The following is a 27379-nucleotide window of genomic DNA, read 5'->3' on the forward strand; positions in this document are numbered from 1 at the left end:
TGCTAAGGCTCCCGCTGAAGGGCAAAAGCGCACCTGGTACCGCAAGCCGAACAAGCCTGCCTCTGCATGAAGTTCTGCCCTCGCCCACATCTCGGGTGGGGGGCCGGCTTCGCGAACTCACGGCTCGGTAGAGGTCTTTTCTTTCCGAACATTTGGTTTTGCTAAGTAGTTCCTCGGGGTACAAGATAGACTTTCTCTCTTGTCCACCAAACAGATTTTTTCCCTTCAACCTCCGGCTCGCCGGAAGGATCTGTCAGGGGTTGTCCAGGATCTGCTGGTCAAGGGGGTGATTGTACCGGTTCCCTCAACAGAACGGTTTCAGGGGTTTTATTCCAATCTGTAGTCCCCAAGAAGGAAGGGGTCCGTCCAAGCCTGGACCTCAAGGCCCTCAATTGTTTTGTCAAAGTGCAAAAATTCAGAATGGAGTTGATTCGCTCTGTAGTGGCAGCGCTCCATCAGGGGGATTTCCTAGCATCCTTGGATATCACGGACGCATACCTGCATATCCTCATATGCCAAAACACCAGAGATTCTGCGTTTTGCGGTCGGAGAGGACTACTTTTAATTCGTGGCCCTCCCGTTCGGCCTGGCCTCGGCACCACGGGTTTTCACCAAGGTGCTCGCCCCGATTCTGGCCCTGCTGAGGCAGCGCGGGATCGCTATCGTAGGTTACCTGAACGACTTTCTTCTGAGAGCTTCTTCAAGCTCAGAATTAGAAGAGGATGTGTCTATCACCTGTCAAACCCTCAGAGAATTCGGTTGGATATTGAATGCCCAGAAGTCAGTACTGGTACCGTCTCAGCGGCTGGAATACCTGGGGTTAGTCCTCAGAGGCGAGGGTTTTCCTCCCAACGGAAAAACTTCAGACACTGCAGTCTGCGGTACAGCGGTTGGCGACCCAGAGATGGGCGTCGCTTTGCTTTTGCATGAGAGTACTGGGTCTGATGGTGTCCTTTTTCGAGGCAGTTCCGTATGCCCAACTCCACACCCGAGTGTTGCAGAAAGAGATTCTGTCACGTTGGGACAAGCTTCCTTCGTCTCTGGATTATCAGATTCGGGTGAGTCAACTGGTCAAGTCCTCCCTAGTGTGGTGGCTGACGTCTCCGGTACTTCGGACCGGGAAATCGTTTCTGCGGTGCCATTGGACAATGGTCATGACGGATGCCAGCCTCTCTGGCTGGGGGGTGTCTGGGGTGTCCAGTCAGCCCAGCGAGCGATCAAGTTGTGTCTCTCCAAGTGGTCTCTGGGTCTGCAGGACCGACCGGTCAGGATCCAGTCTGACAACGCCACGGCCGTGGCTTACGTCAATCATCAGGGAGGCACATGGAGCTTGGCTGCAGCGACGGAAGTCACGCACATCCTCCGGTGGGCCGAAAGGTACGTTCCGGCTCTGTCGGCCGTGGACATTCCGGGGGTGCTGAACTGGCAAGCCGACTACCTAAGTCGCCAAGCACTAGACCAAGGAGAATGGTTGCTACACCCGGAGGTGTTTCAGAGTCTGTGCCAAAAAATGGGGCACTCCAGACGTGGACCTTCTGGCGTCCCGTCTCAATCGGAAGGTGTCATGGTTCGTGGCCTGGTCAAGGGATCCATGGGGTCACTATCGCCTAATCTTCGCCTTCCCTCCTCTGAAGCTTCTTCCTTGCCTGCTGCACAGAGTGGAAGCCGAGGGGATACCAACTGATCGCTCCGGATTGGCCGCACCGTCCTTGGTACGCGGACCTGGTGCATCTGGTGGCAGACGTCCCTTGGCGTCTACCCTGAGAGAAGATCTTCTGTCGCAGGGTCCTATCTTTCATCCTGCTTTACAGTCGCTGGCTTTAACGGCGTGGCTGTTGAGAGCCATGTGCTAAAGGACCGAGGCCTTTCGGGCTCGGTGATCTCTACCATGCTACGAGCACGGAAGTGTACTTCACGAAAGATTTAACATCGTACGTGGAAGGCCTACATCTCTATGTGTGAAGAGATGAAATGCACCCCCGTACATACGTGATGTCCCGGATTCTGCTGTTCTTACAGCGTGGAGTGGATCAGACTCTCGCCTTAAGTACGATTAAGAGTCAGATTTCGGCTCTAGCTGTTTACTTTCAGCGACCCTTGGCGGCGCCCTCCACTGCCTCCATGGGACTTGAATTAGTCCTTTCGGTGCTTCAAGAGGCCCGTTTGAGGACATTCGGAAGATTCTCTTGTTGACTGTCCCAGAAGGTGTTTTTTCTGGTGGCAATTACCTCGGTCAGACGGGTATCTGAGCTGGCGGCCTTGTCTTGCAAGGCTCCTTATTTAGTCATCTTAAGGATAAGGTGGTGCTGCGGCCGCAGCCGTCATTCCTTCAAAGGTTGTTTTGGCTTTTCACATTAATGAGGACATTGTTTTGCCATCTCTATGTCCTCGACCGAAGAACCCGAGGAAGCCACTTTGCATTCCTTGGACAGAGTTCGGGCCCTACGGGTGTACTTGTCTGCTACGGCTCCGTTTCGAAGGTCGGACTCACTGTTCGTGTCGGTGACTGGTCCTAAGAAAGGTCTGGTGGTCTCGGTCGGCCAGCATTTCTAGGTGGATCAGACAGGTCGTGCTCCAGGTCTATGCCCTAAAGGGGCGGGCACCTCCCTTTCAGGTTACGGCGCATTCGACCAGGGCGATTGGTGCCTCTTGGGCTTTCCGCCATCAAGCGTCTGTTTTACAGTTGTGTAAGGCAGCGACCTGGTCATCTATCCACACCTTTTCAAAATTTTACAAGGTGGATGTGAGTGCGGATGCCTCTTTTGGCCGCAAGGTTTTACAGGCGGCTGTTTAAGGTTGGAGTTCCTCCGTTGAGAAACTCTGGCTTGTTTGGGGTGAAGTTTGGTTTGCTGTGATTTTTCCCACCCCTCGAAATTTTTGACACTGCTTGGGGACGTCCCCAAGGTCAATTGCTGCTGTGTCTGTCCATGAATGAAAGAGAAAATAGGATTTTTGTACTCACCGTAAAATCCATTTCTCTGAGTTCATGGACGGACACAGCACCCGCCCCTTCTTTTGTTTGTACTGCTTGCTTACGACTGGAGCTGCATGAGGCCAGAGAGTGGTGTTTTTTCTGCCTAGTCTCTCCTGAAAGGAAGGATATATAACCTAAGGTCAATTGCTGCTGTGTCCGTCCATGAACTCAGAAAAAATGGATTTTACAGTGAGTACAAAAATCCTATTTTTTTTCCTCAGTTTTTTTTTTGTGACTGAGACATTATGGCGGACACATCGGACAATTTTGACACATTTTTGGAACCATTGTCATTTTCACAGCAAAAACTGCTATAAAAATGCATTGTTTACTGTGAAAATTACAATTGCATGTTGGGAGTTAACCACTAGAGGGCACTGAAGGGGTTAAGTGTGACCTCATATGTGTATCTAACTGTAGGGGGGCGGGGCTGGATGTGTGACGTCATGGATCGCCTTTCCCAATATCAGGAAACCAGACGATCAATGACAGCGCCACTGTGAAGAACGGGAGGTGTGTTTACACACACCTCTCCCCGTTCTCAGCTCCTGTGACCAATCGTGGGACTCGGCGGCGAGCGGGTCCTGCGGTCACGGAGCTTCGGACCGGGTTGCGGGTGCGCGCCTGCGACCCACGGCTGGGCATTTAACAATCACATACATGATTGTGCCCAGCCGTGCCATTCTGCTGATGTATATCGGTGTTAGGGCGGTCCTCAAGTGGTCAAGCAGCCCTTTACTCTGTTATAACATCAATCTTTTTTTAATGCCACCCCCCCCCCCCCTTTTATGCCTTAATGGCAGTGGTGCATTCCTTTAGCAGAGCATAGATCTCTGTTCTTATTATGCCTTCTAAAGTACTGCAGTTTTCCACTCAAGTATTTGTGGAGTGTGTAGTCATTTAAGTCAAAATACAAAAAAAAACTATATAAATCAGGATCCATGTGCAGGAGGTGCTAAGCCAATTACTGTCTGCCCATAGGTCCCACCCCCGGGCCATGACCTAGTGCTGGAGGTAACACCGTGAACAGTGTCAAGCCCAGGCCCCTGTCAGTAGGAATTATAGGTGTCGTGTGGGTAGATTCATGTAGAAACGTAAGGGGTTGAAATATACTGGTATTTATATATTATGATTTTGACTTCTTAATAAAGCCAGAAAAGATAAAAGTTGATTACTTCATCTCTTGCTTCTAATTGGGTGCATCTGAAATCTTGATGATACCACCAAGTTAAAGGGGTTGTAAAGGTACTTTTTTTTTTTTTAAATAACAAACACTTACCTCCACTGTGCAGTTTGTTTTGCACAGAGTGGCCCCCGATCCTCGTCTTCTGAGGGGCCCATCTTCATAGGATGCATTAAGGTGAAAAAACACAAAGCTTTACAAGCCCTTTAAAGATTCAGTAGGACAAAATACTCAGTTCCAGTCCTTACATAAACATGATCACTTTGTCCATCAAGTATCTATGCAATACATAGATTCCTCATATAGCCATGAGATTTAAATGTTAATGTTTCTGTTATAGTCTTGAGATTTTGGGTAAAATGAGAATGGTATGGTGTTCATGTTCTCTCCGCAAAGTTTCGTATTTGTCAAACCTCACTCTAGTAACCACACTCAGTTCTGAATAAACAGAATAATCCATACTTAAATATAATATGCAGAAGTTTTATTCAAATATTACATGATTTTTTTCCAAAACAATCTTACATGCTAAAATAGAATACTGAGATTTGTATAGATATACAAATGAGACCAACTAAGTGTAAATTTGAAACTATAAACCCAGTAAAGACTCTATAAAAAGCTGTAAGTAAAAATCAAAACATAAGTTCTGGCAAAACCGATTGCTCAGTTTATGGTAGAAGTGGCTTTTATAATGTTGAGGTAGCCCATCAGGGAGAGCTTCCCATGGAATTCCAGCTATGCCTCTCCTTTCTTAATTTTATAACAAATGTAATCATGCTGAAGCATTCATAGATTTACATGCAGTTTTATCCCAATACTAGTGAGAAAGTGGCTGGGGTCAACAAAAAAAGAAACAAAGAACAAAAAAAGTCCAGTGAGTGAATATGTGCGAATAACAAATCACCAAATTTAGGCTATTGCAAAGGTTTGCCTCTATAATAAAAAAAAAAGACCCTTGTTGGAGACCTTGAGATGCATCACATTTTTTTTAGATGTGAAATGACAATCTTGAATTCCTCTTCAGTGCCATTGCAGGTAAAAATTGTCTGTTCAAACTAATTTATTGTCCATGGTAAATGCAGAAAATATAACTTAATGCCAAGCACAGGTGCTGTTTTGGCCGTCAAATTTGAGGGTGGAGTGATCTCGCCACCACTAGAAAGATTATAAAATAGTCCCCCACTTATCATTTAAAGCAGGCATGTCCAAAGTCCGGCCCGGGGGCCAAATGCGGCCCGCGTTTTGGTTTAATGCGGGCCCCACTGGTAATTTGGACATATACATATTTTTTGTGGCCCCCAACGAATCCCAGAGCACCGCATGGCACTCTGGGATTCGTTGGGGGGCCACAAAAGATATATACCGTATTATCGTTCTGGCAGCCTCGGAGGGGAAGGGAGGGGGGTGGAATGAGTGCTGTCAGATTAACATACAGGAGAATCTCCTGTTTACTTGGCGGCCTCTGTAATAGGAAGGTCACCAAGAAAACAGGAGATTCTTCTGTATGTAATCCGTTGGCACTCGTCCCACCCCCCTCCCTGTCCCCTACGAGGCTGTAGATGGGCATTGATCCAGCTGCACTGATAGCAATAGTGAGGCTGCATTCATGGCAATGGTGAGGCTACATTCATGGCAATGGTGAGGCTGCATTCATGGCAATGGTGAGGCTGCATTCATGGGCATTGATCCTTATTTTGCTTAACAGTTCATTATTTAAAATTGTATTTGAATTGTATTGAAACTTCCCTCTTAAAATGAGGGTGCGTGTTATACGCTGATAAATACGGTATATCCAAATAACACGCCCAAGCTCATTCTTAGACTCTTCACCACACACAGCCACAAAGGCAAGAGAATTCTCGTTGGGCAGTGTATTCGTTAATTTGCATTTAATTTTAATGGTTCAAAAAATGTCAGGAAAAATAGTCGGCCCTCACGCATGTTCACTTCATCAAATCTGGCTCTCTTTGAAAAAAGTTTGGACACCCCTGATTTAAAGTGTATCTTCAGTCCAAACATTTTTTTTTGTTCTGGATTGGGTAGGAAACGGTAAAATACAACAATTAGGTTTTTTTTTTTTTTTTGTTTTTTTTTTGCTGTACCCCTGCTGGTGAGTTTTATCCTCTCTATTTGGCCTAGTGACAGCAAGTATACAATTCAAATATTAAATCTAAAATGTTATAGCTGCCAACAGGAAGTGAGGGGGAATCTTGGAATCCAGGATAACTGTTTCAATGACAACTGTCTAAAAGGGATTTTCCTCCCATTTCCTGTTTTGTCTCCAGGGCAAAAGGTGAAGGAAAAATCTCTCAAGTGAGACACCAAAACCCTCAAAACATTTCAACCAAAACTGAAAAATTTCTTGCCAGGAATTTGCTTCAAAGTAAAATACCCCTTTAACAAGCTGACATGTTGCTTTGGTATTTAGTGTGTTCGTCTTCTCAGGGCAGGAACAGACACCCGGACCTTCTCAGCCAGTATAAGCGCAATCTTCTTCTCATAATAAGCAGCTTCGTTAATAAAGGACTGGGTAAAGGGGCTTCTCTCCACTGTAATGTATTGATTGTCCATCTAGACTCAGAAAGAGCAGGTCCCCAGGGTGTAGCAGTGAAAAATCTTTATCCTACAAAGACATGTTATTGTTTGCATAAATCATATGTACGTTTCATTTAGTGCCAGTTAGCTTGAACTGAACTCGTGTCATGGTAATACAAGTATTTACATATTCACAGGCAGAAATTGAGCATTAAAGGATCACTAAAGGAATTTTTTTTTTTTTTGCTAAATAGCGTCCTTTACCTTACTGCAGTTCTGGTTTCATGTCCTTATTGTTCGTTTTTGCTTTGAAGTTGCCTGTAATTCTGCTGTGATCTCCACACTTCCTGGTTGCCTGTTTCCTTATAACCACAGTACTGAGAGCTTTTCACGGTGGTCTAAGCTGGTCAATACTGTGTGTTTAAAACTTAACAGAAACCAATCAGATTCATTTTAAAAACACAACACTGCCCTGGATTTGTTTGTTTTTGTTCTGTGTGTCTCTCTAGTTCACAGGAACATGAAACCAGTTTAAAAGTGAAACTAACCTGCAGGCACATGATATGATTGATTTTTATCTATTTGTAATCATTTTTTAAAAAGGAATCAGTTAACTTTTATGTCTCTATACCCTGTAAACAGTCATTTCAGAAAAAATGTTTTTTTCCTTTAGTGACCCTTTAAAACAAGCCTGCACTGACTTCTGGCGCTTCAGGTACTGTGCAGCAACTCATCTTCAAAGTTCAAAGCAACCCTCCAGCCTTCTAATCTCTAATGTAAACACAGAGAAGGAGCTCTGGGAAGGAAGCAGGGGCGTCGGGAGACCCGGGCTTGGGAGGCTGGAGCACCGAATGGGTCCCCGAAAAGCCCAGTGTCTCCGGCATTTAGGTCTCCATTATTAGCCCCGAGCGGCGAGTGACTGGACCGATCTGATCCCGAGCACCGCCGAGTGTGGCCGAGCACTGCCGAGTCGCTGGGACCGAGCTGATCCGGACCAGACCGAGCCTTGCCGATAGTGGCCGAGTCCTGCCATCTTGACAAGTTTCATAGGAGGTCCCGCCCTCTGGAGCCTGGGCAACGCCTATGATGGACGTCCTACTGGTCCAATGCCGGACCACAGGACGTGTGACGTCCATCATAGACGCTGCAGACTCCAGAAGGCGGGAATTACAATGTGGCCGCCGCGTCACATCCCCTCTCGGCGCTCGGGCGGGCGGCTCTCCTCTCCTCCCCGGCTCTCCTCCCCTCACGGAATGACTGTCTGACTACAGTAGTGCCTGTTGTGACAAACCGCTGAGCGGAGGTAGGTCAGACAGCACACACAGTGTAATGTGTATGTAAATGTCAGTGTGTGTGTGTAGGTCAGGTCAGTGTATATAGGTCAGTGTATGTAGGTCACTACCATCAGTGTATGTAGGTCACTACCGTCAGTGTAGGTAGGTCAGTGTAGGTAGGTCACTACCGTCAGTGTAGGTAGGTCACTACGGTCAGTGTAGGTAGGTCACATCAAACCACCCCCCCCCCCACGCTTCTGGCCTTCAACCTCGGGCTGAAGCCCCTGATCTTTTTGCCACCTAGCAACGCCCCTGGAAGGAATAGTAGGGAAGGTTGAGCTACAGAGTCGCTGCTGGAAATAGGGAGCTAGCTGCTGAGAGCATGACTTGAACAACTACCTCACAGTGCCTACAGCTACAGAAGTCAGTGATGCTTAGCCAAAGGTTCACCTTGATGTAAACCTATAGACTCTTGTTACTTAAGATGGCAATACAAGATGCTTGCTCACATCCTTGGATGATTTTCATAAAACTCAAGGATCCTAAAACCCAGGTGCTCTATGATGCAAATACCAAATGTAGCTTCTATGGTCAAGATCCGCTTCCCACTCGTGAGAAGTAGTCAGACAATCCCCTCCCCTGCGCACTGCTTTAATCAAAATGCTTCTCAGGGATTGGAGCACTGTGCAGGGGGCTTATGTGACCACTGGAGATCTGGACTCTTTGTGAAAAGCAGCAGTCTGGATCTCCAACATGCACTAAAAAATGCATAGGTGTAAACTAGGCTTAAAGCAGAACTTCAGGCAGATCTGGAAGACATAAAAGTAGGCCTGCAATTATTAACTACTTCAATACAGGGCACTTTATCCCTTCCTGCCCAGTGCCCAGACACTGATGGGAACTGATAGGTACTGATAGGTGGCACTGATGGGGCTGCACTGATGTTCAGTGCCCTGATTATCTGTGTAGATGTCCCCTGTCACACTTGCCAGTTACTGGCTCTCCTCACGCTGTAAAAGCGTGTGTAGCACTGACCCCCGAAGGAGCTGCTGGTTTAATTTGGGCCTGCACTCTACCAATAAACCCCACTAACTTGGCTCAATCCCCTTGGCACAGCTGTGATGCAATGCAATACAATACAATGTAAGACAATACAAAATATCTGTATTATAACCCCAGGATCCACTGACTGCACTTGGAGTGAGAAAAACAGTACGCCACAACAACTGGATACTTACCAGAGATATATTTTACTGTGAAATATGCAAAGAAGTGATTACAGTAATTGTGGCTGTCATCCCAACGTAAGACAGCACAATTGATTTAAACATAAGCTATTTGAAAACAGTATACATAAACATTTTATACCTGGGAGCTCCCCCTACTTTATTAGCTATGCGTGAGATCTCACTTAAAGTACTTGGGTCTTGGATCTTCTTTTCTTCGCTAGCTAAAGTGATTTGTAATCCACAGTTTTGATGAGTCAAATTGAAGTGAAAATGCTCCTGGTGTAACTGCAACAACTATTTGAAATCGCTTGAAACGTCAAATTAGATAGGCCTCAAGCCTTCTCAGTGTCAGTTTCTCTGCTCCTCTGTGGAACTATAAATCCCAGTGAGGCCTGTATATGAGTCTATCTGCGTGTAAACTTAGCAAAATAAGGGTCGTGACCCGCCTCAACCCACTGGATCGGAGCTCCGGGTAGTAACTTTTGTTCAGGGTCCTGTGACAGCAACTTGCTCTCCGTCAGCTCCGTTCAGCTCCGCTGGATGGATCCGGTTCTCCGATGCTCAGATGAGTGTCTCTCGGTCTCTGCAATCCGGTCACTGTCCCTCGGGCACCCTCAGATCACTTGCCCCAACAACCAGGATTGTTTTCCCCTGTCTCTCCTCGTCTCCAAGGCAACCAAAATCCTCAACAAAACATCTCTCTGCATTACCAGTTTTGGTCACTAGATGGCTCCAAATACTTAAACATAGCAATGTCCATAGACGTTGTATTAAAGTATGCAAACACACATCAATATACAAGAATGTCAGCGCTACACACTCCCCCTACTTTATCTCTTTGGTCCTCCAAAGAGGTTTAATTTGCTAACTCTATTCTGCATTTTAGCCTCTATACGGTCATACAATACAGACAGAGGAGCTTCCCACCAATTGTCATATGATGGGGAGCTATCCTGTGCACTCACAGCTGATACTACTGTGTCTGGTACAGATGTGCCAAGGGGTGAGGTGGGGTTGTCCCTTACTGAATCAAAAGTAGAGGGACCAGACAGTTCAAGGTTTCTTTTGCTGAGAAAACTGAGATGCTTCAGAGCAATCGCTCAATGTATCATAAGTCAGTCTGGCGTGGTGGGCGAATGTCTCTCTTTGCACTTTCGGGGTATCCATTCCTTTTTGACAAATGTCGTCATCCCTCCTCTCAGTGACTAAAAATGGAGAGTAAATAAGAGTACTTGGGCTCTTCTGCAAGATGAGTTGCCGGCACAAATTCTGGGGCCTCTGCCCTGAGAGTTCCGTTATTATCCTCCTCTACTTCTGAAGAGATATGGCATTTGTTTTCTGAAGTTTCCGGAGGCCACAGCCAACTCATCTCCACTTCCTCATCTTCATCTGTAGAGGGTGCAAGCTGAGATCTGGTTATTGGCTTACACACATCGGTGGATGTGGATGGGAATTCCTCCTCTGTGCTTATCCTGGACTGCCTTCAGTGAGAGTAAAAGGTGATTCCGATGCCAGGTTTTTATTGGCCCAGTGTTTCCTTCTGGCTTGATTTCATACACTGGGAGCCTGGAAGCTTCCTACAACACACAATAAGGCTGTGATCTCAACAATCCAGCCAACTTATGCTTGCCCTGGGATGCCTAGATTCCTCAGCAAAACCCGGTCATCCTGGTTTGAACATCCTGAACTCTTACTTTCAGGTCAAAGTTTCTCTTGTTCCTGTTGACTCTGGAGTTTCGAGGTGGCTTGAGCCTGCTCGTAAGCTATCTTCAGGCTCCTCCGCAGCCTGTCCACATACCCTCTATGGGAGGTCTCTGATGTGTGATCCAAGGAGGAACCAAAAGCCAGGTCCGCTGGTAATCGGGCTTCACGGCCGAACATCAATCTGTAAGGTGAATACCCAGTGGTGTCACTTTTGGTACTGTTGTAGGCATGAACCATGTGCAGTAATGTGTTTACTCCAATGGGGTTTCTGTTCTGCAGTCAACGTCCACAACATATTCAGGAGAGTCCTGTTGAACCTTTCAAGGGTCCCCTTGTGGGTGATAAGGAGTAGTCCTGGACTTTTGTATGCCTGGTAGACCAACAGTCTTTTTATTAATTTGCTCTCAAAGTCCCTTCCTTGGTCCAAATGTATCCGTTGAGGTAAGCCATAATGGACAAAACTTTTCCACAAGAGTCTTTGCTACTGTGGTTGCTTGCTGGTCTCTAGTAGGAAATGCTTGGGCATAACGGGTAAAGTGATCTGTTACCACCAAGATGTCCCCCTGCCCACTCAGATCGGATTCCAAACAAAGAAAGTCTATGCGGGGGGGCGTGGCCTGGAGCGCATGTAAGCGGACGTCTTTCCTAGCAGCTCCGAGATCCCTCTGTACAATCCTGCACCATCCTGCCAATCCTGCCCTTATACACCGACGGATAACCTTGCCTAATCCCTCGGGGACCCCTTGGGATACTTTTCGGAGGAGTCTGGTGGATGGGAAAGAGGAAAAAACAGCCCGCGGCCCAGGATGAATGTCACCACGCGCTCCGGCCATGATGGCCGCCGCAGCATCGCGCCACTCTCCTCTCATGGCCATCTAGCGCGGAGTTGTTTGCAGATGACCCGGAAACATCTCCCCCACCCTCTCCCAGGTCCTCCACCACGCCAGTGCTGCCTCGCCCTGGGTCGCCAGTGAGGATGGCCTGGAGGAAGGCCCGGAGCGGAGCCTACGCTGCTGGAGGTCCTCAAGTTAATGAAGGTAAACCATGCAGACACTATGGGAAAGATGGAGGAACTTAAGCTGGACATAACCATTATGCGCCAGGACATGCACAAGATGCGGGACCGCGTTAAGGAGACAGAGGCGCCGTATCAGTGACCTGGAGGATACGGTGGGGCCCGTCCTTCCTACTGTTAAAGCCAGGGTGTAAAAATTCGCGCAATAGAGGACAAAATGGACGATTTGGAAAATCGTTTACGTAGAAAACAACCTGCGCTTTGGTGGGCCTTCCTGAACGGGTCGAGGGGTCCGACCCGGTAGCTTTCCTGAGAGCTGGTTTACCCAGGAATTTGGGAAGGACTGCCTATCCCCCTGCTTTGTCCTGGAACGGGCCCACAGGGTGCCGGGCAGGCCGCTGCCTGCCGGAGGCCCCCCTCGTACTATGGTAAATGCGCCTCCTTAACTACAGGGACCGGGACTCTATCCTGAGGGCCGCCGGATTAAGGGGAGCCTAAAGATCAAACAACGCCTCGGTGTCCCTCTTCCCGGACTACTCCCCTGCGGTCCGTGCCTCGAGAGCCAAATACCAGCATGTCAAGCAGAAGCTGAGGGAGAAGACCATCCAGTATTCTATGCTGTTTCCTGCTACGTTGAGAGTGGTACACAGGGCCAGGTGAATTTCTTCCAAACCCCTGCCAACGCCTTATCCTGGTTTGAATCCCTGCACCAGCCTGGCCGAGCATCTGACAGGGCATCCGATGGGTGATTCCTCTACTTTTATTGTTTTATTTTTTCATATCTTCGTTTTTCTTACCTGGGATAGCCCCCCTTGGGGCTTTTTTCTTTTGTTGAACTCCGCTCCACCAGAATGCCTCCGGGGCAGGAGGTTTTTCAGATACTCACCGTTACAAGAGAACTAAGGTCTCCTCAAGGTGACTGTGCTGCTATTATTTAGCCTATAACCATTCTGTTTGAAACACGTTTATGTCAGTCAAGTGAACATTGACTGTTCCTAACTCGCTTGCTGGCTTGCCTGCGGCGGGCCATGTTTCCCTGTGTCCACAGGTAGTTCGGGGTTAAAGCCAGCCCCGTGTTTTTTTGGGGGCCTGGCAGGGGTTAATTGTAAAGGGTTGCTGTTTAAGATGTTGTATGTTTGGGAGTGTGATTGATTTCCTGCATGTGGTGTTGCGTGTTGTGTGCTTGTGTGTGTGGGTTTCTGGCTCTCTCACTGCCCCCGCCTGTGCCCTGTCTGGGTCACTGTCACTTGATCCGCCCTGTGTCCCATTGTATTTAAAGCTTTAACATGTCTGTGGTAAAGTGTATTTCATGGAATGTTCGGGGGTTAAACTCTAAATTTAAGAGGGCTTTATTGTTTGATTTCCTTAAGGCATACAACCCCCATATTTTATGTCTGCAGGAAACGCATCTGTTGGGTTCTGCATGGTTTCCATTCCACCTACTCTAGCTATGCACGGGGGGTATCCATTTTAGTGAGGAAGGGTCTCCCTTTCTCCTGCGAACGGGTAGTGTTAGACCCCAAGGGTCGGTATGTGTTCCTCCAATGCACAGTGCATGCCACGCCACTATTGTTGGTAGTGGTATACGCCCCCCCCCCTGTAACGGCAGACATTTTTACAGACTTAAGTGTGCAATTTGCTGCCTTCCCGGTTATGGCTGCCCTTATAGTGGGTGACTTCAACTCGGTGCTCGACCCTGTGCGGGACCGCTTGAGGCCCATCCCCTATGGACTCTAAGCTGTTTAGTCAGTGGTGTGACTCCTTCGGTTATGTAGATCTCTGGAGGCTCAGTCATCCAGGGGCTCAGGAATATACATGCCAGTCCCGGACGTACCGTACTCTTTCCAGGTTGGACTATGCTCTGGGGACTCCAGACTTGATTCCCAGTGTACAGACAGTTTCCCACTTACCTCAGACGTTGTCTGACCATTCCGCAATGACTGTGGACTTGGTGATGGGTCATAGGCCCTCCTTTCCGGGTGTGGCGGGCTCAGTCCTTTTGGGTCTCCGCGCCTGAATTCAGGAACCGATCAGGCAGGATATGTCCACTATTGGGGGTACAACGCTGGGTCGGCCTCCTTTGGTCCCACCTGGGACGCCTTTTAAGGCGACGGTGAGGGGTTCATACATTTCTAACATCTCCAGTCATAGGAAATCCTCCCGGGCCGCTCTTTTAGCCTGGAGTCCTCCCTGGAGAATGCCAGGGCTCAATACTCCGCGCACCCCACCCCGGACTCCCATGGGGCCCTGGTGGGGGCGCACAGAGCCCTTGACCTTCACAGGGTGGATGTGACGCGGAAACAACAGCTATATTTGACAGCTAGGCATACTTGAGCATAGTGGTAAGATGGCAAGATGTTGGCATTTCTGTCCCGCACGGAGTACGTGGATCGGACGATATCCCGTATTCAGTTGCCGGATGGCTCTGTCGCTTCGGACCCCATAGCCATAAATCAGGCCTTTAAATCCTTTTATGAAAGTCCTGTACGCCGCCCTCCCCCCCCAGACGAGGAAGAGACATTGGGATTCCTAGAATCTCTTCGGTTCCCAGTCCTAGAGGAATCACATGTTTCGATACTGGACAAACCCCTAACAGTAGAAGAAGTCACCGAGGCTATCTATTCACTTCCCCAAATAGGGCCCCTGGGTTAGACGGCTTGCCCTCCGAGTTGTACAAAACTACGCGGAAGAGTTGGCACAGAAATTACACTCCTTGTTTGGGCAGGCTCTGCAGGAGGGTGAGCTCCCCTCCTCCATGTGTGAAGCCCTGATTGTGGTGCTCCTAAGCCTGACAAGGACAAGTTGCTATGTGGGTCGTACCGCCCATTTCGCTACTAAACAGTGATGTGAAGGTGCTAGCTAAAGTTTTGGCCCTAAGGTTACAGAAGGTTATTCTCCATCTTATTCACAGAGATCAGGGCGGGGTTCATGCCTGGAAGGAGTACGTACAACAACATCCGGCGACTCTATTTGCACATTCACAAGGGCTGAGGCCAGGAAAAAGGGGGGTTTGGTGCTGTCTTTAGACATACTAAAGGCCTTTGACACCGTCAACTGGTCGTTCCTGTGGGAGGCCATGCACCGAATGGGCTTTAGTGCCCGATTCATCAGGTGGGTCCGCTTGCTGTACACCAATCCCAGAGCCAGGGTTAGCACTAATAAAGATGTTTCAGATGTTTTTACTTTGCAGAGGGGTACCAGGCAGGGCAGTCCGCTCTCGCCATTCCTGTTCGCATTGGCCATTGAGCCTTTGGCTCTGGCGGTGCGACAGACGGCGGAGGTGGCTGGGATCTGTTACGGTTCCCTCTCTGAAAAGATATCTCTATACGCGGACGACGCCCTGATTTACCTCGACGGTACGGAGCGGTCCTTTGTCTCCCTGATGAGGGTGGTGGAGGAATTTGGGAAGGTCTCGGGTTGAAAGTTGGTTGGGAAAAATCGGTTGCATTCCCTATAGGCCCTAGCCTTGATTACTCTACCTCTCAGGTCCAAATTGTCCATTCAACCTACCTTTAAATACTTGGGGATAAATGTTAACGCAGACCTGTCTTCCTACGAAACTCTAAATGTTACCCCAATTGTTACACACATGGAGACTAGGCTCAAAACCTGGACCTCCTTGCCGCTTAACCTTATCGGCCGGGGTGAACATTTTCAAGATGATTTACCTACCAAAATTTTTATATGTGTTTCGGGCATCCCAATTTTTTTGTTAAAGAAACTTTTTAAAAAAACTTGACTCGATCCTTTTCACCTTTTTATGGCAGGGATCGAGCCCTCGCTTGGCCAGGGCCTCTCTCCAGGCGCCTAAGCTGGAGGGGGGTCTGGCTTGCCCTAACCTACGTCGGTATTTTATAGCGTCTCAACTAACGTATGTCTATGATTGGTTCCTGGAGCCTCCCCATCATGCTCCACTGCTCTACTGACTGCTCAAGTGGGCTCCAGGGACTCGTTGGTCGATGACCTTCTCAGGTCAAAGGCGGGAAGATGCTCCCGTTACGCTCCGTCAGAGGTAGGCTGGTTGGCGTGGCACGAGGGCAATGGCTTGCTCACTGATTCAGGCGGGGTATCTCCTAGGGCCCCCCTATGGTATAATCAAATTTCCCTGAGCTCCTGGCCATCCCGACTCTGGGTGGTGGACCCAGGTTGGGATCACGCGTGCTTCCCACATTTTTATCAATGATCGGTTTCTCTCATTTGAGGAATTGCGGGCTCGAAATGGGGTACAGCAGCGAAATTTCTATTCAGATACATGTCCCTCCGCCATGCGGTTCGGGCACAGTTTGGGGGTCTGGCCCAGGGGGCTCACAGAATCGCCTCTGGAGGCTCTCATGTCCTACTCAGATATAGAGAAATTGGTCACAGCGTTCTATACACGCCTACAGTCAGTGGGGGTTAAACCCTTTCAAATTGCTCAAAGAAAGTGGGAGGTGGATATTCCGGGGCTGTCCGAGGAGGGGTGGGAGGAGCCTCGGAGGCGTGCTTCCTTGATCTTATAGGCTCTAAATGATCAATACATACAATTTAAGTTCATCCCACCAGTTGCACTATACCCCTGCCAGGTTGGCCCGTATGGGTCTGAATCCCAGGGCTTCCTGCCCCAGGTGTGACTCCACCGAGGCCAACTATTCACATATGTTTGGTCATGTCCAGCTGTTTTATTATATTGGAGGGAATTATTTCTTTTTTTTAAGGACACTTTACACATCTCTGTTCCCTCGCCCCCGGAGACCGGATTGTTGGGGGTGCTAAATGACTCTGTACCTACCACCCATGCTCGAACTTTTATACGAATTGTTCTATCTATGCCAGGAAACTGATTTTGTTACATTGGAAGAGTGCCTCTGCCCCGAATACCCTAATGTTGTTTCGTATGGTGAATAAGGTATTACCTATGTTTAAGTGTATATATAAGGGAAGGGCCTGTCCCAAGAAGTTTTACAAGATTTGGCAGCCCTGGTTGGACATAGCGGACTCACTTTTGGGGGGATACCCCTCTCTCTCAGCCATAACTGGACTGTGGGGCGGGGGGGGCTCCGGGCGGCCTGGGCTGGGGTGTGTGTGTGTGGGGGGGGGAGGGGCTATGAGGTCAGTATGAGTGATGTGGGTGTGAGGTTGGAGTGAATGTTGGCGGTGTATGATATGTCATGTTTCTATCTGTTCCTTTTGCTGACAGCCAATGTTTGCGCCGGTGGACCAGCTTGGGCCCAGGCCGGAGTCACCTGGCGACAAATTACCCCTCCCGTTGAGGGACTGGTGCAGCTATGTTCCGGGAGGGGATGGGGCATGGGGGTTTGAAATGTTTGTTTCTATGCCACCTCAATGCTGACTTTGTGACAACCAATGTTCCCTTTCTTCCTTTCCGGAAGTGTATGTCAAAGTAAAACCAATAAAAATTGTTTTAAAAAAAAAAAAAAAGAAAGTCTATGCAGACCAGGTCCATTGGTCCCTGGCTCTCCAAATGGCCCATTGGGCAGCCCTCTGGGGCAATGTCTTTCGTTGTATACACCTGAGGCAGGGAATGACAGTAACTCTCCACTTCTTTCCTCATGTGAGGCCAGTAGAACCTGTCCCTTACTAGTTGGAAAGTCCTCTCGGCTCCAAATGACCATGATGATCGTGTAAAGCAATCAGTACCCTCTCTCTGTGCTTTTCCGCAGAGCAGCTGCCACTTTGCTTCTGGATCATCAGAGGGGCCCCTTCGGTAGACCACCCCTTGTTGCAACTGCAACCGATCCCATTCTTCAGTATCAGCCGGGCTTTCTTCTTGGGCTCTTCTGCAGCACATCAGACTGTTGATGTTCCAATGCCTTCAGCACCAGCCCACACAGTGGATCTTCCTCCTGATCTCCCCTGAGATCCTTTCTGGATAGCTTGGGGAGACCCTCTTGTACAACCTGGGAGACGTTGCAATAGCACCTGGGTACTCCGCTGAGGATACTCCCACTTCTTCAGCTCTGCCCCCCACCTCTCCCGTGTAGACTTGTCCCTTCACAAAGGGCTCTTACCCCTCTGGAGTAAGTTGAGTCAGTCTTCTGATGGATTTCGGGGGTCATGAGGCCTTCTTGATAGAGCATCCGCATCTCGATTACCAACCCCTGGTCTGTACTTCAGGCTGAAGGTAAATGCCGAGAGAGCAGCTAGCCACCTGTGACCGGTGGCGTCCAGCTTTGCAGTGGTGAGCAGGTATGTGAGGGTGTTGTTGTCCGTCTTTACCACGAATTCAGCCCCGTAAAGGTAATCCTTCAAACTTGTCTACCACTGCCCACTTCAGAGCCTGAAATTCAAGCTTGTGAGTCGTATAGTTTCTTTCGGCCGGAATCAAACTATTTGCTCACTTAGGCGATCGGCCGCAGATGCCCTTCATGCTCTTGATAGAGCACTCCTCCAGTCCGTCACGGCTGCATCCCATGCAACTCGTTTGGTTTTGGCAGGGTCTGCATAGGCCAAAACCGGAGCAGTGGTAAGGCTCCACTTCAATTGTCTGAAGGCTTCCTTCACATCCTGGAGTCCACTGGTCCTGGATGGACCTTTTCTTCCTTCTGGGCCCTTCTTTTGGCTTCCTTGACTGATCTGGGGCTTACACTAACTTCTTCCTGTTTCTTCAGGAGCTCAGTGAGTGGGTGGGCTATTTAGCGAACCCTCCACGAACCTTCTGTAGTAAGAAACAGAAGCCTAAGATGACCTGAGTTCAGTCACGTTGGTGGGCCTTGCCAAGAAAGTGAAGCTTCTAACTTCTTGGGATCGGTTGCCACTCTCTTCAGACACACTGTGTCCAGGTAATTCACTGAGGGCTGGTAGAACTGACATTTTTCCATAGAGAGCTTCAGACCTTCATCATGAAGTCTCTTCAGGACCTTCTCCAGGTGTTCTTCGTGCTCTTCCAACGTTCTTCAAAATACTATGAACGTCATCCAGGTAAACTAGTACTTCAAGTAGGTTCATGTCACCCACTGTCTTTTCCATCAACTCTGGAACGTTGCTGGGACCCAGACAGGCCATGCGGCATCCGTTTGAACTCAAAGAATCCGACTGGGGTGATAAAAGCGGTCTTCTCTTTGTCCTTCAGGGCACATGGGATCTGATAATACCCACTCTTTAAGTCCAGCACACTGAACCACTCTCGCTCCCGACAGGCTCTGCAGAGCATCCTCTATCCGAGGCTGTGGTGTACTGGTCAGGAATGTCTCCGGTTCAGGGTCCTGTAATCGATACATAGGCGTAGGGACCCGTTCTTCTTCCTGACCACCACTATTGGGGAGACATAAGGACTCCTGGACTCCCGGATAATGCCAGTCCTCTTGAGTTCAGCCAGTTGTTCCCTCAAATCTTCCAATTCTCCCATTGGGATTCGCCTAACCCTTTCACGACCGGCTTGTCTTCCTCCAGTCGAATTCGGTGGGTGGCACTCTTTGCCAAACCCACATCAAATTCACTTTTTGAGAAAGCTGCCCTCATCTCAGAGTTGGGCTTTAGCTCTTTCTCTCCATGCAGAGTAAGAGGCGTATTCTTTGGCAGAATCTTCTACAGGGATTTCTGCTGCTGGTTCCTTCCGTCGAACCACATGCTGCAACTGGAGTTGCTGGGCTGACCTGTCCTAACAGTAGTCTGGCTGGCACCCTCACTGGCACAGCTGCTGTGTTGCAGACACTGATGGAAACTTTGCGTGAGTCCTCCTTCCTATGCCCTGGTGGGCAATACTTCAGGGATGAGTTCTAACCCCTTTTTTCTTCCTGGCTTGTATTTTCAAGGACAATGAAAGGACCTGTTTTTTTCCAGCTTAACTTGAAGGAGGCTCTCAGGCAGACTACTTCACCCGGCTGGACTAACCTCTTTCTCCCTATCCAGGAGCCAGATTTTTCCCACACATCCTCTTCAGGAGCCTCTTCCTCCTGTCTAAGGTCTCGGTATGTCTGGGCCAACATTGGATGTATTTAGTGGGGAGGGTCCCCTTCTGCAGCACAAGCGGTGCAAGTATGCTCCTCACCAAGTCAGTGTTCGTCCAATGATGAGGGAATTTTTCGTCAGCCCCTGGGGGACGAGGGCACACTATGGCCAAGGTGTCGAAGTCTCAGCCTCTCCTGCTGTACTTGTGTCGAAGGTGAGTCTGACCGGCAGGTAACCATCATATGGAAGTTCTGAGTGCCTAATCCCATATCTCTAGTTCCTCACAATTTCATGTAACGGCAGGGTGCTTGAGATGTCTGTCATAGAAATCCCTGTAGAGCAAGGTTACTTGGGCTCCAGTGTCCAGCAGGGCTTTTGTATACATCCCCTTACTTGGATGGGAACAACTTGGGGAGGGTCCCACTAGCTTGGGGGAAATCCACTGATTGCAGTACCTTTGACTGCCTGGTGGCTTGTACCTTCGCCTTTGGTTTGGGGGTCTCTCTCTTTTCCATCCTGGCTTGATGGTGACCTCAGTGGTCAGGCGGTATATGAGTCGGTGTGGAGTTCGCTATTGCAACCGGGCGCCCAGTTGACTCCTTCACTGGGGCCCTCTGAAGTTTTTCCCCCAGTTGTTTGGATTTTGTTTCAGTTTACTGGGCTTGGGCACACTCGCCTGAGATGTCCCACTCCTCCACATTTGAAGCAGACTCTCTGTGTTTGTTTCATAGGATGGTTAATGGTAGGAGTCTCTGGAGCCTTGAGTGGCAGGACTTCTTCTGTCTGGGTTTCACCAGACGAGTCATCAACATGGTCATCATCTCCAGTATTTCTTTCTGGGTCTGGAACAGCTTCTCCAGTTCAGTCTGACCTAGGGGTAGGTGGTAAATAGGTGAAAGCCACTGATCCCTGTTCAACGCTTGCTGCCAATACATTAAGTTCCTGAGTGTCTGAGGGGACACCTATCTGCTGTATTTTAGCACTTGTTGTGCTAAGAGGTTGAAGTTTCCCCTGTTTTTGGTCCCTCTCAATCTCCATTTTATCCGCTTCATTCACTTTCTCAATGACGGACCTCATCCGGAGTTGAGGGATCTTCCAAATACTGCTTCAGTTGTAGCTTGATATAGTCACTCCTCAATCCGTAGTCACAGATCTCCTAAATTTCCTCTTAACTAGCTCGGCTCCAAAATGCTCTCCATTTCCTTCTTCCTTTGATGTGAACAGCAGGCGGTCCTTGAGCTCATGGCCCGAATAGGAAGTTCTGAGGAGTCTCTCTACTATCCTGTGTCATATTTATCAGTCGATGAAACAGCTCAGTGGCATCTTCCTCCTCATAATAGCTTTTCAGTATCCTCTTTAGCTGGTTCAAGGTCAATCCACTCTTCCTCTCCAACATGCCCTAACACTTGAACCTGGGCTGATGGCATGGATTACAGCCTCTCTAATTTCCGATTTCCAGCATATCCTTTCTGTAGCCCCAACTCTATTTGGTGTCGGAGGCTGGTGTAGGACAGTTTGTCTTCTGCCCTCTTTCTCCTATCTGGCCGTCAATGTGGAAATCCTTCGGATGGTTACTTCCTGCAAGCGGCCCTGGGTGCATTTCTTCAGTACCTTTCCAGTAGTTGGGCGTTATCTGGCCATCTTCCCTGGTCCTCCAAAACGACACGTAACCCATTAATGCGTTCAGCTATCATACTGGAGGTCTCCTGAAACCTCTCCAGTATGTTACAGTACTTTCGCTTCAGATCAGCCAGCTGTCGTTCTGCCAGTGATTTAACAGCAGCCTCTGCTTTCCTGTCTAAAGGTTCTAACTGCTTTTGACTGGGAGAGCGCCCCTTCATGTTTGCTGGGGTGTGTCAGGTGGAACTCTGTCTTTTCGGACAATTTTAGACTGGCACAGTGGAAGTTTTCATGGACATCCCGTCCCCACTCTATCAGTGCATAGGCTGCAAGTGGTCCCAGGATCGCGTTTTCACTGCGACACGTAAGCCTTTCTGTCCAGGGACAATGCTTGTACCACCTCTTTAATTTGTTCTTTCCCCAGTCGCTCCCTGGAAGTTCAATGCACCCGCTCGCTTTGAGCGTGTCCCTTCTGCTTCGCACCATTGGACAACTTTGATGGGGTCCATGATAGTGTGAAGGGGCGGGCTTGCTTGTAGAGTGACAGGAATCCTGGACGAGCCCCCACGTGTAGCACTGACCCCCGAAGGAGCTGCTGGTTTAATTTGGGCCTGCACTCTACCAATAACCCCCACTAACTTGGCTCACTCCCCTTGGCACAGCTGTATTGCAATGCAATACAATACAATGTAAGACAATACAAAATATCTGTATTATAACCCAGGATCCACTGACTGCACTTGGAGTGAGAAAAACAGTATGCCACAACAACTGGATACTTAACCAGAGATATATTTTACTGTGAAATATGCAAAGAAGTGAATACAGTAATTGTGCTGTCATCCCAAGTAAGACAGCACAATTGATTTAAACATAAGCTATTTGAAAACAGTATATATAAACATTTTATACCTGGGAGCTCCCCCTACTTTATTAGCTATGCGTGAGATCTCACTTAAAGTACTTGGTCTTGGATCTTCTTTTCTTCGCTAGCTAAAGTGATTTGTAATCCACAGTTTATGATGAGTCAAATTGAAGTGAAAATGCTCCTGGTGTAACTGCAACAACTATTTGAAAATCGCTTGAAACGTCAAATTAGATAGGCCTCAAGTCTTCTCAGTGTCAGTTTCTCTGCTCCTCTGTGGAACTATAAATCCCAGTGAGGCCTGTATATGAGTCTATCTGCGTGGTAAACTTAGCAAACTGTGGGTCGTTGACCCGCTCACCCACTGTATCGGAGCTCCGGGTAAAAAACTTTTGTTCAGGGGTCCTGTGACTGCAACTTGCTTCTCCGTCAGCTCCGTTCAGCTCCGCTGGATGGATCCGGTTTCTCCGATGCTCGGATGAGTGTCTCTCGGTCTCTGCAATCCGGTCACTGTCCCTCGGGCACCCTCAGATCACTTGCCCCAACAACCAGGATTGTTTTCCCCTGTCTCTCCTCGTCTCCAAGGCAACCAAAATCCTCAACAAAACATCTCTCTGCATTACCAGTATTTGGGTCTCTCCTCGTCTCCAAGGCAACCAAAATACTAAACAAAACATCTCACTGCATTACCAGTATTTGGTCACTAGATGGCTCCAAATACTTAACATAGCAATGTCCATAGACATTGTATTAAAGTATGCAAACACACATCAATATACAAGAATGTCAGCGCTACACGTGCAAGGAAAGGAATTCCGATAACCGGCAAGTTTGTTTACATGTGATCAGCTGTGATTGGACACAGCCAATCCTATGGTAAAGGACTGCTGTGATTGATGCCCTTTACCCCATCTGTGATCACAAAGCACGCCAGATGCATGTCCACGTGGCGCCTGGGAGTTGTGGTTTAGGGAGAACGTCTTGCAGCTATAGCACGGGAATTCATTGTTTAAAACTGTAATTCCAGGTTTGTGTATTTTATACTTAGTTAAAAAGATCAAGCTTAGACCAAGATAACTATATATGTATATACAGTATATGTATATACAATGCCTGGCTATTGCCCCTGGAAGCTGGAAATCGGCGACCCTAAACACTGCTACTTCAGTGATCTCCACTTGCTTCAAGGTCCTGTACGGAGTGGCTACCCTTCCACTGAACACAAGAGGTCGACTGCCTTAGCATGGGCACCATTCAGAGAATGCTTTGCAATTGGAGGGCGTGACGTCGCATATTACAGTCTATATAGAAAAGTAAGTGACAGAGGATAGCTAATGGTATGTTTGGATAAATAAAGCACTCTGAAGTTGCACACTGTCTGATCATTCTGTTCCGAATGCAGATTAGTAAAATTCATATAAAAGCCAGTTACAAACGTATGTTTCTGCCAAACATTATGATGTTCAATACTGCTAGATAAAATAAAATATCCAGTATAACACGATTGCAAATACAATCCAGTGATTTAATAATATGATACTGCACGTACCTGTAGGGAAGGATGTACGACTGCTGATATTTCCCCATCTGATGATCGGGGAAAATCTACCTGACCAGCACACTGGTATGTATCTGTTTCAAAAGCGGGAAATTCCATTCCTGCAAGGTAATGTTAAACACATGTGAGGTTCTACCTTGGAGCCCAGTTGTTTAAGTTAACCTATCATCACAATACCAAGATGGAAAATAAACTCCTAACCGGAGTCATGTCTAGACCCAAGTAAAAGTGCTCCTCTGCAACCTGACATGCCACAATGCAGGTGAATTCCATGTGTAAATATTGACTTGATTAGGGATGAGCCCGATGTTCGAGTCGAACAATTTGGGGTGTTTGCGGCAAATTCGAAAAGCCGTGGAACACCTTAAAATGTCTATGGGAGAAATCAAAAGTGCTAATTTTAAAGGTTAATATGCAAGTTATTGTCATAAAGAGAGTTTGGGGACCTGGGTCCTGCCCCAGAGGACATGTATCAATGGAAAAAAAAGTTTTAAAACTGCAGTTTTTTCAGGAGCAGTGATTTTAATAATGCTTAAAGTGAAACAATAAAAGTGAAATATTCATTTAAATATCGTACCTGGGGGGTCTAAAGTATGCCTGTAAGGTGGCACATTTTTCCCGTGTTTAGAACAGTCCCTGCACAAAATGAACTTTCTCAAGGAAAAAAAGTCATTTAAAACTACTCGTGGCTATAATGAATTGTCAGGTCCCGGCAATACATTTTGCTTAGTGGCAGATTACTCCATTTTGCGCAGGTGGACGACAGGTCCATCTCCGCTCACTGTGCAGAGACGGACCCGTCAGAGCCCTGCTCTCTTCTATGGGGAGATCGGATGAAAATGGACTGCCTGGAAAATAGGGTCACCATTCGTCTTTATTTCACGGACAGGATTGGATCGGCGGATGTCAGCGGACATGTCACCACTGACATCTGCCACGCCATAAAAGTGAATTGAGTTTCCAATCAGGTCTGCCTAAAAACTGACAGGTGTACCTGATCGGAAAGCCCGTGTGAAAGGCGCCTAAAGGATTTGACTTTGTTAGGGGTGAGAAAGGTTACATACCTGATGCAGAACTGGTATCCAAAATTGGGTCTATAGAATCTAGTCTTAGCTGGGTCAGGCTATTTTTATCAAAAGACATGCTGTATAATCTATTTTTGACAGGCACATGTTAGAGCTGCACGATTCTGGCTAAATGAGAATCACAATTTTTTTAGCTTGAAGATAGATCACAATTCTCACACGTTTCTCGTGGCGCAACATCATCTTTAACATTAAACTAAAAATTGGGCTTATTTTAGTGTATTTTTCCCCCAAAAATGTAGTTTTGAAAGACACTTTGCAAATACAGTGTGACATAAAATATTGCAACAATCGCTATTTTATTCCCTAGGGTCTCTACTAAAAAAATATATAAACTGTTTGGGGGTTCCAAAGTAATTTTCTAGCAAAAAATACTGATTTTAGCTTTGTAAGAAACAAGTGTCAGAAAAAGGTTTAGACTTTAAAGTGGAGGTTCACCCTAAAAACAAATATCTAACATTCCATCCAGCATACTGACGACATGTACAGTATGCTGGTAATTATTTCTTTTTCGCCGTACGTACCGTTTAATTGTTATTTTCAACCCCGGCTTCCGGGTTCTGATTCCCGCGGGACTGGACGTTCCTACTGAGAGTTTAGATGATTGACGTGTTGTGAAAAACTTCCCATGGCGCATAAAGCACATCACCAGTTTTCCGTAAATAGCCGACCTGCGAGTGGGCTCTATATGGCGCCTGCGCCTGTCGTGTAGAGCTGACTGCGCAGGCGCCATATAGCGCCGACTTGCAGGTCGGCTATTTACGGAAAACTGGTGACGCGCTTTATGCGCCATGGAAGTTTTTCACGACACGTCAATCAATCTAAGCTCTCAATAGGAACGCCCAGTCCCGCGGGAATCAGAACCTGGAAGCTGGAGTGAAAATAACAATTAAACGGTACGTACGGCGAAAATGTTTTAATTACCAGCATACTGTACATGTCGTCAGTATGCTGGATGTAATGTTAGATAATTGTTTTAGGGGTGAACCTCCACTTTAAGTGGTTAAAAGGGGCTGTAAAGGTTTGTTTTTATTTTCTAAATAGGTTCCTTTAAAGTGGAGCGATCTTCTCCGCCGCTTCCGGGAATGGGCTGCGGGACTGGGCGTTCCTATTTTGATGACAGTCTTCCGACGGGCTTCCGACGGTCGTATCCATCGCGTCACGAGTAGCCGAAAGAAGCCGAACGTCGGTGCGGCTCTATACTGCGCTTGTGCACCGACGTTCGGCACTTTCGGAAAATCGTGAACACGATGGATGCGACCGTCGGAAGCCTGTCGGAAGACTGTCAATCAAAATAGGAACGCCCAGTCCCGAAGACCATACCGGGAAGCGGCGGAAAAGATCGCTCTCTACAACGGTAAGTACAGCTTCGATTTTAAACGACTAGCCGATTCCCCTAGACAAAATGAGCATCAATCTAAGGGTAAAAAAAATGTTATGGTGTGAACCTCCGCTTTAAGCTAGTGCATTGTTGGTTCACATACCTTTTCCTTCAATTTCCCTTCTAAATGTTTTTTTTCTTTGTCTGAATTTCTCACTTCCTGTTTCTCCTCAGTAAGCTTGCCCTCATCATCCGAGCTGTTCTGGCTGGGGGTTAGTCAGCCAGAACAGCTTACTGAGGAGGAAATTCAGACAAAGAAAAAAAACATTTAGAAGGGAAATCGAAGGAAAAGGTTAGTGAACCAACAATGCACTAGCTAAAAGGAACCTTTTTAGAAAATAAAAAACAAACCTTTACAACCCCTTTAAACTTCCTGCATTTACACACAGAAGTTTTATCCCTTTGATCTAAGTAGGAAGAGTTACAATGTTTCTACTTATCTACAAGCACAGACTATTAGCCGGATTCAGAAAGACTTACGCCAACGTATCTGTTGATACGCCGCGTAAGTTCTAGGATGCGCCGTCGTATCTATGTGCCGTATCACAGTACGAGATACGCTGCATTTTGCCAAGATACGACCGACGTAAGTCTCCTACGCCGTCGTATCTTGGGCTGCATATTTAGGCTGGCCACTCGGGCGCTTCCGTTAATTTACGCATCGAATATGTAAATGAGCAAGATACGCCCATTCACGAACGTACTTGCGCCTGTCGCTGTAATCTACGTAGTTTACGTAAGGCGTTTTTTCCGGCATAAAATCAAACCACCAAAAAGCTGGTCTAAGTCGTTTAGGGTATGGAGGTCGGAACTGCCGTCGGATTTTACGTCGTTTACGTAAAGTCGTACGTGAATGGGGCTGGGCGTAAGTGACGTTCACGTCGTACGCATTGAGCCGTCGTATCTTAGGGATTTGCGACGTGATTCTGAGCATGCGCCATTCGTTCGGCCATACATTTACATGGGGTCACGCTTCATTATAATGCTACACGCCCACCGGCCATTTTACGTTACGCCGGCGCAACGTTGGGAGCAGGTGCTTTGTGAATACTGCTCTTGCCTCTCA

General features: G+C 47.7%; 1 protein-coding gene across 1 annotated transcript in view; it reads right to left on the minus strand.

The window, feature by feature from the left end:
* Nucleotides 1-6245: 6245 nt before the first annotated feature.
* ACY3 (aminoacylase 3) overlaps nt 6246-27379 on the minus strand; it is a 242546-nt gene continuing 221412 nt past the window's right edge. The window contains exons 5-6 of the mRNA XM_040320886.1: nt 23839-23948; nt 6246-6783 (exon numbers count right to left, since the gene is read on the minus strand). Of these exons, the coding sequence (XP_040176820.1) occupies nt 6676-6783; nt 23839-23948 (218 nt within the window). The 3' untranslated portion in view covers nt 6246-6675. The remainder of the gene's footprint in view (nt 6784-23838; nt 23949-27379) is intronic.

The sequence above is a fragment of the Rana temporaria genome, chromosome 8 (assembly GCF_905171775.1).
Source record: "Rana temporaria chromosome 8, aRanTem1.1, whole genome shotgun sequence".
In the NCBI taxonomy this organism is placed as follows: domain Eukaryota; kingdom Metazoa; phylum Chordata; class Amphibia; order Anura; family Ranidae; genus Rana; species Rana temporaria.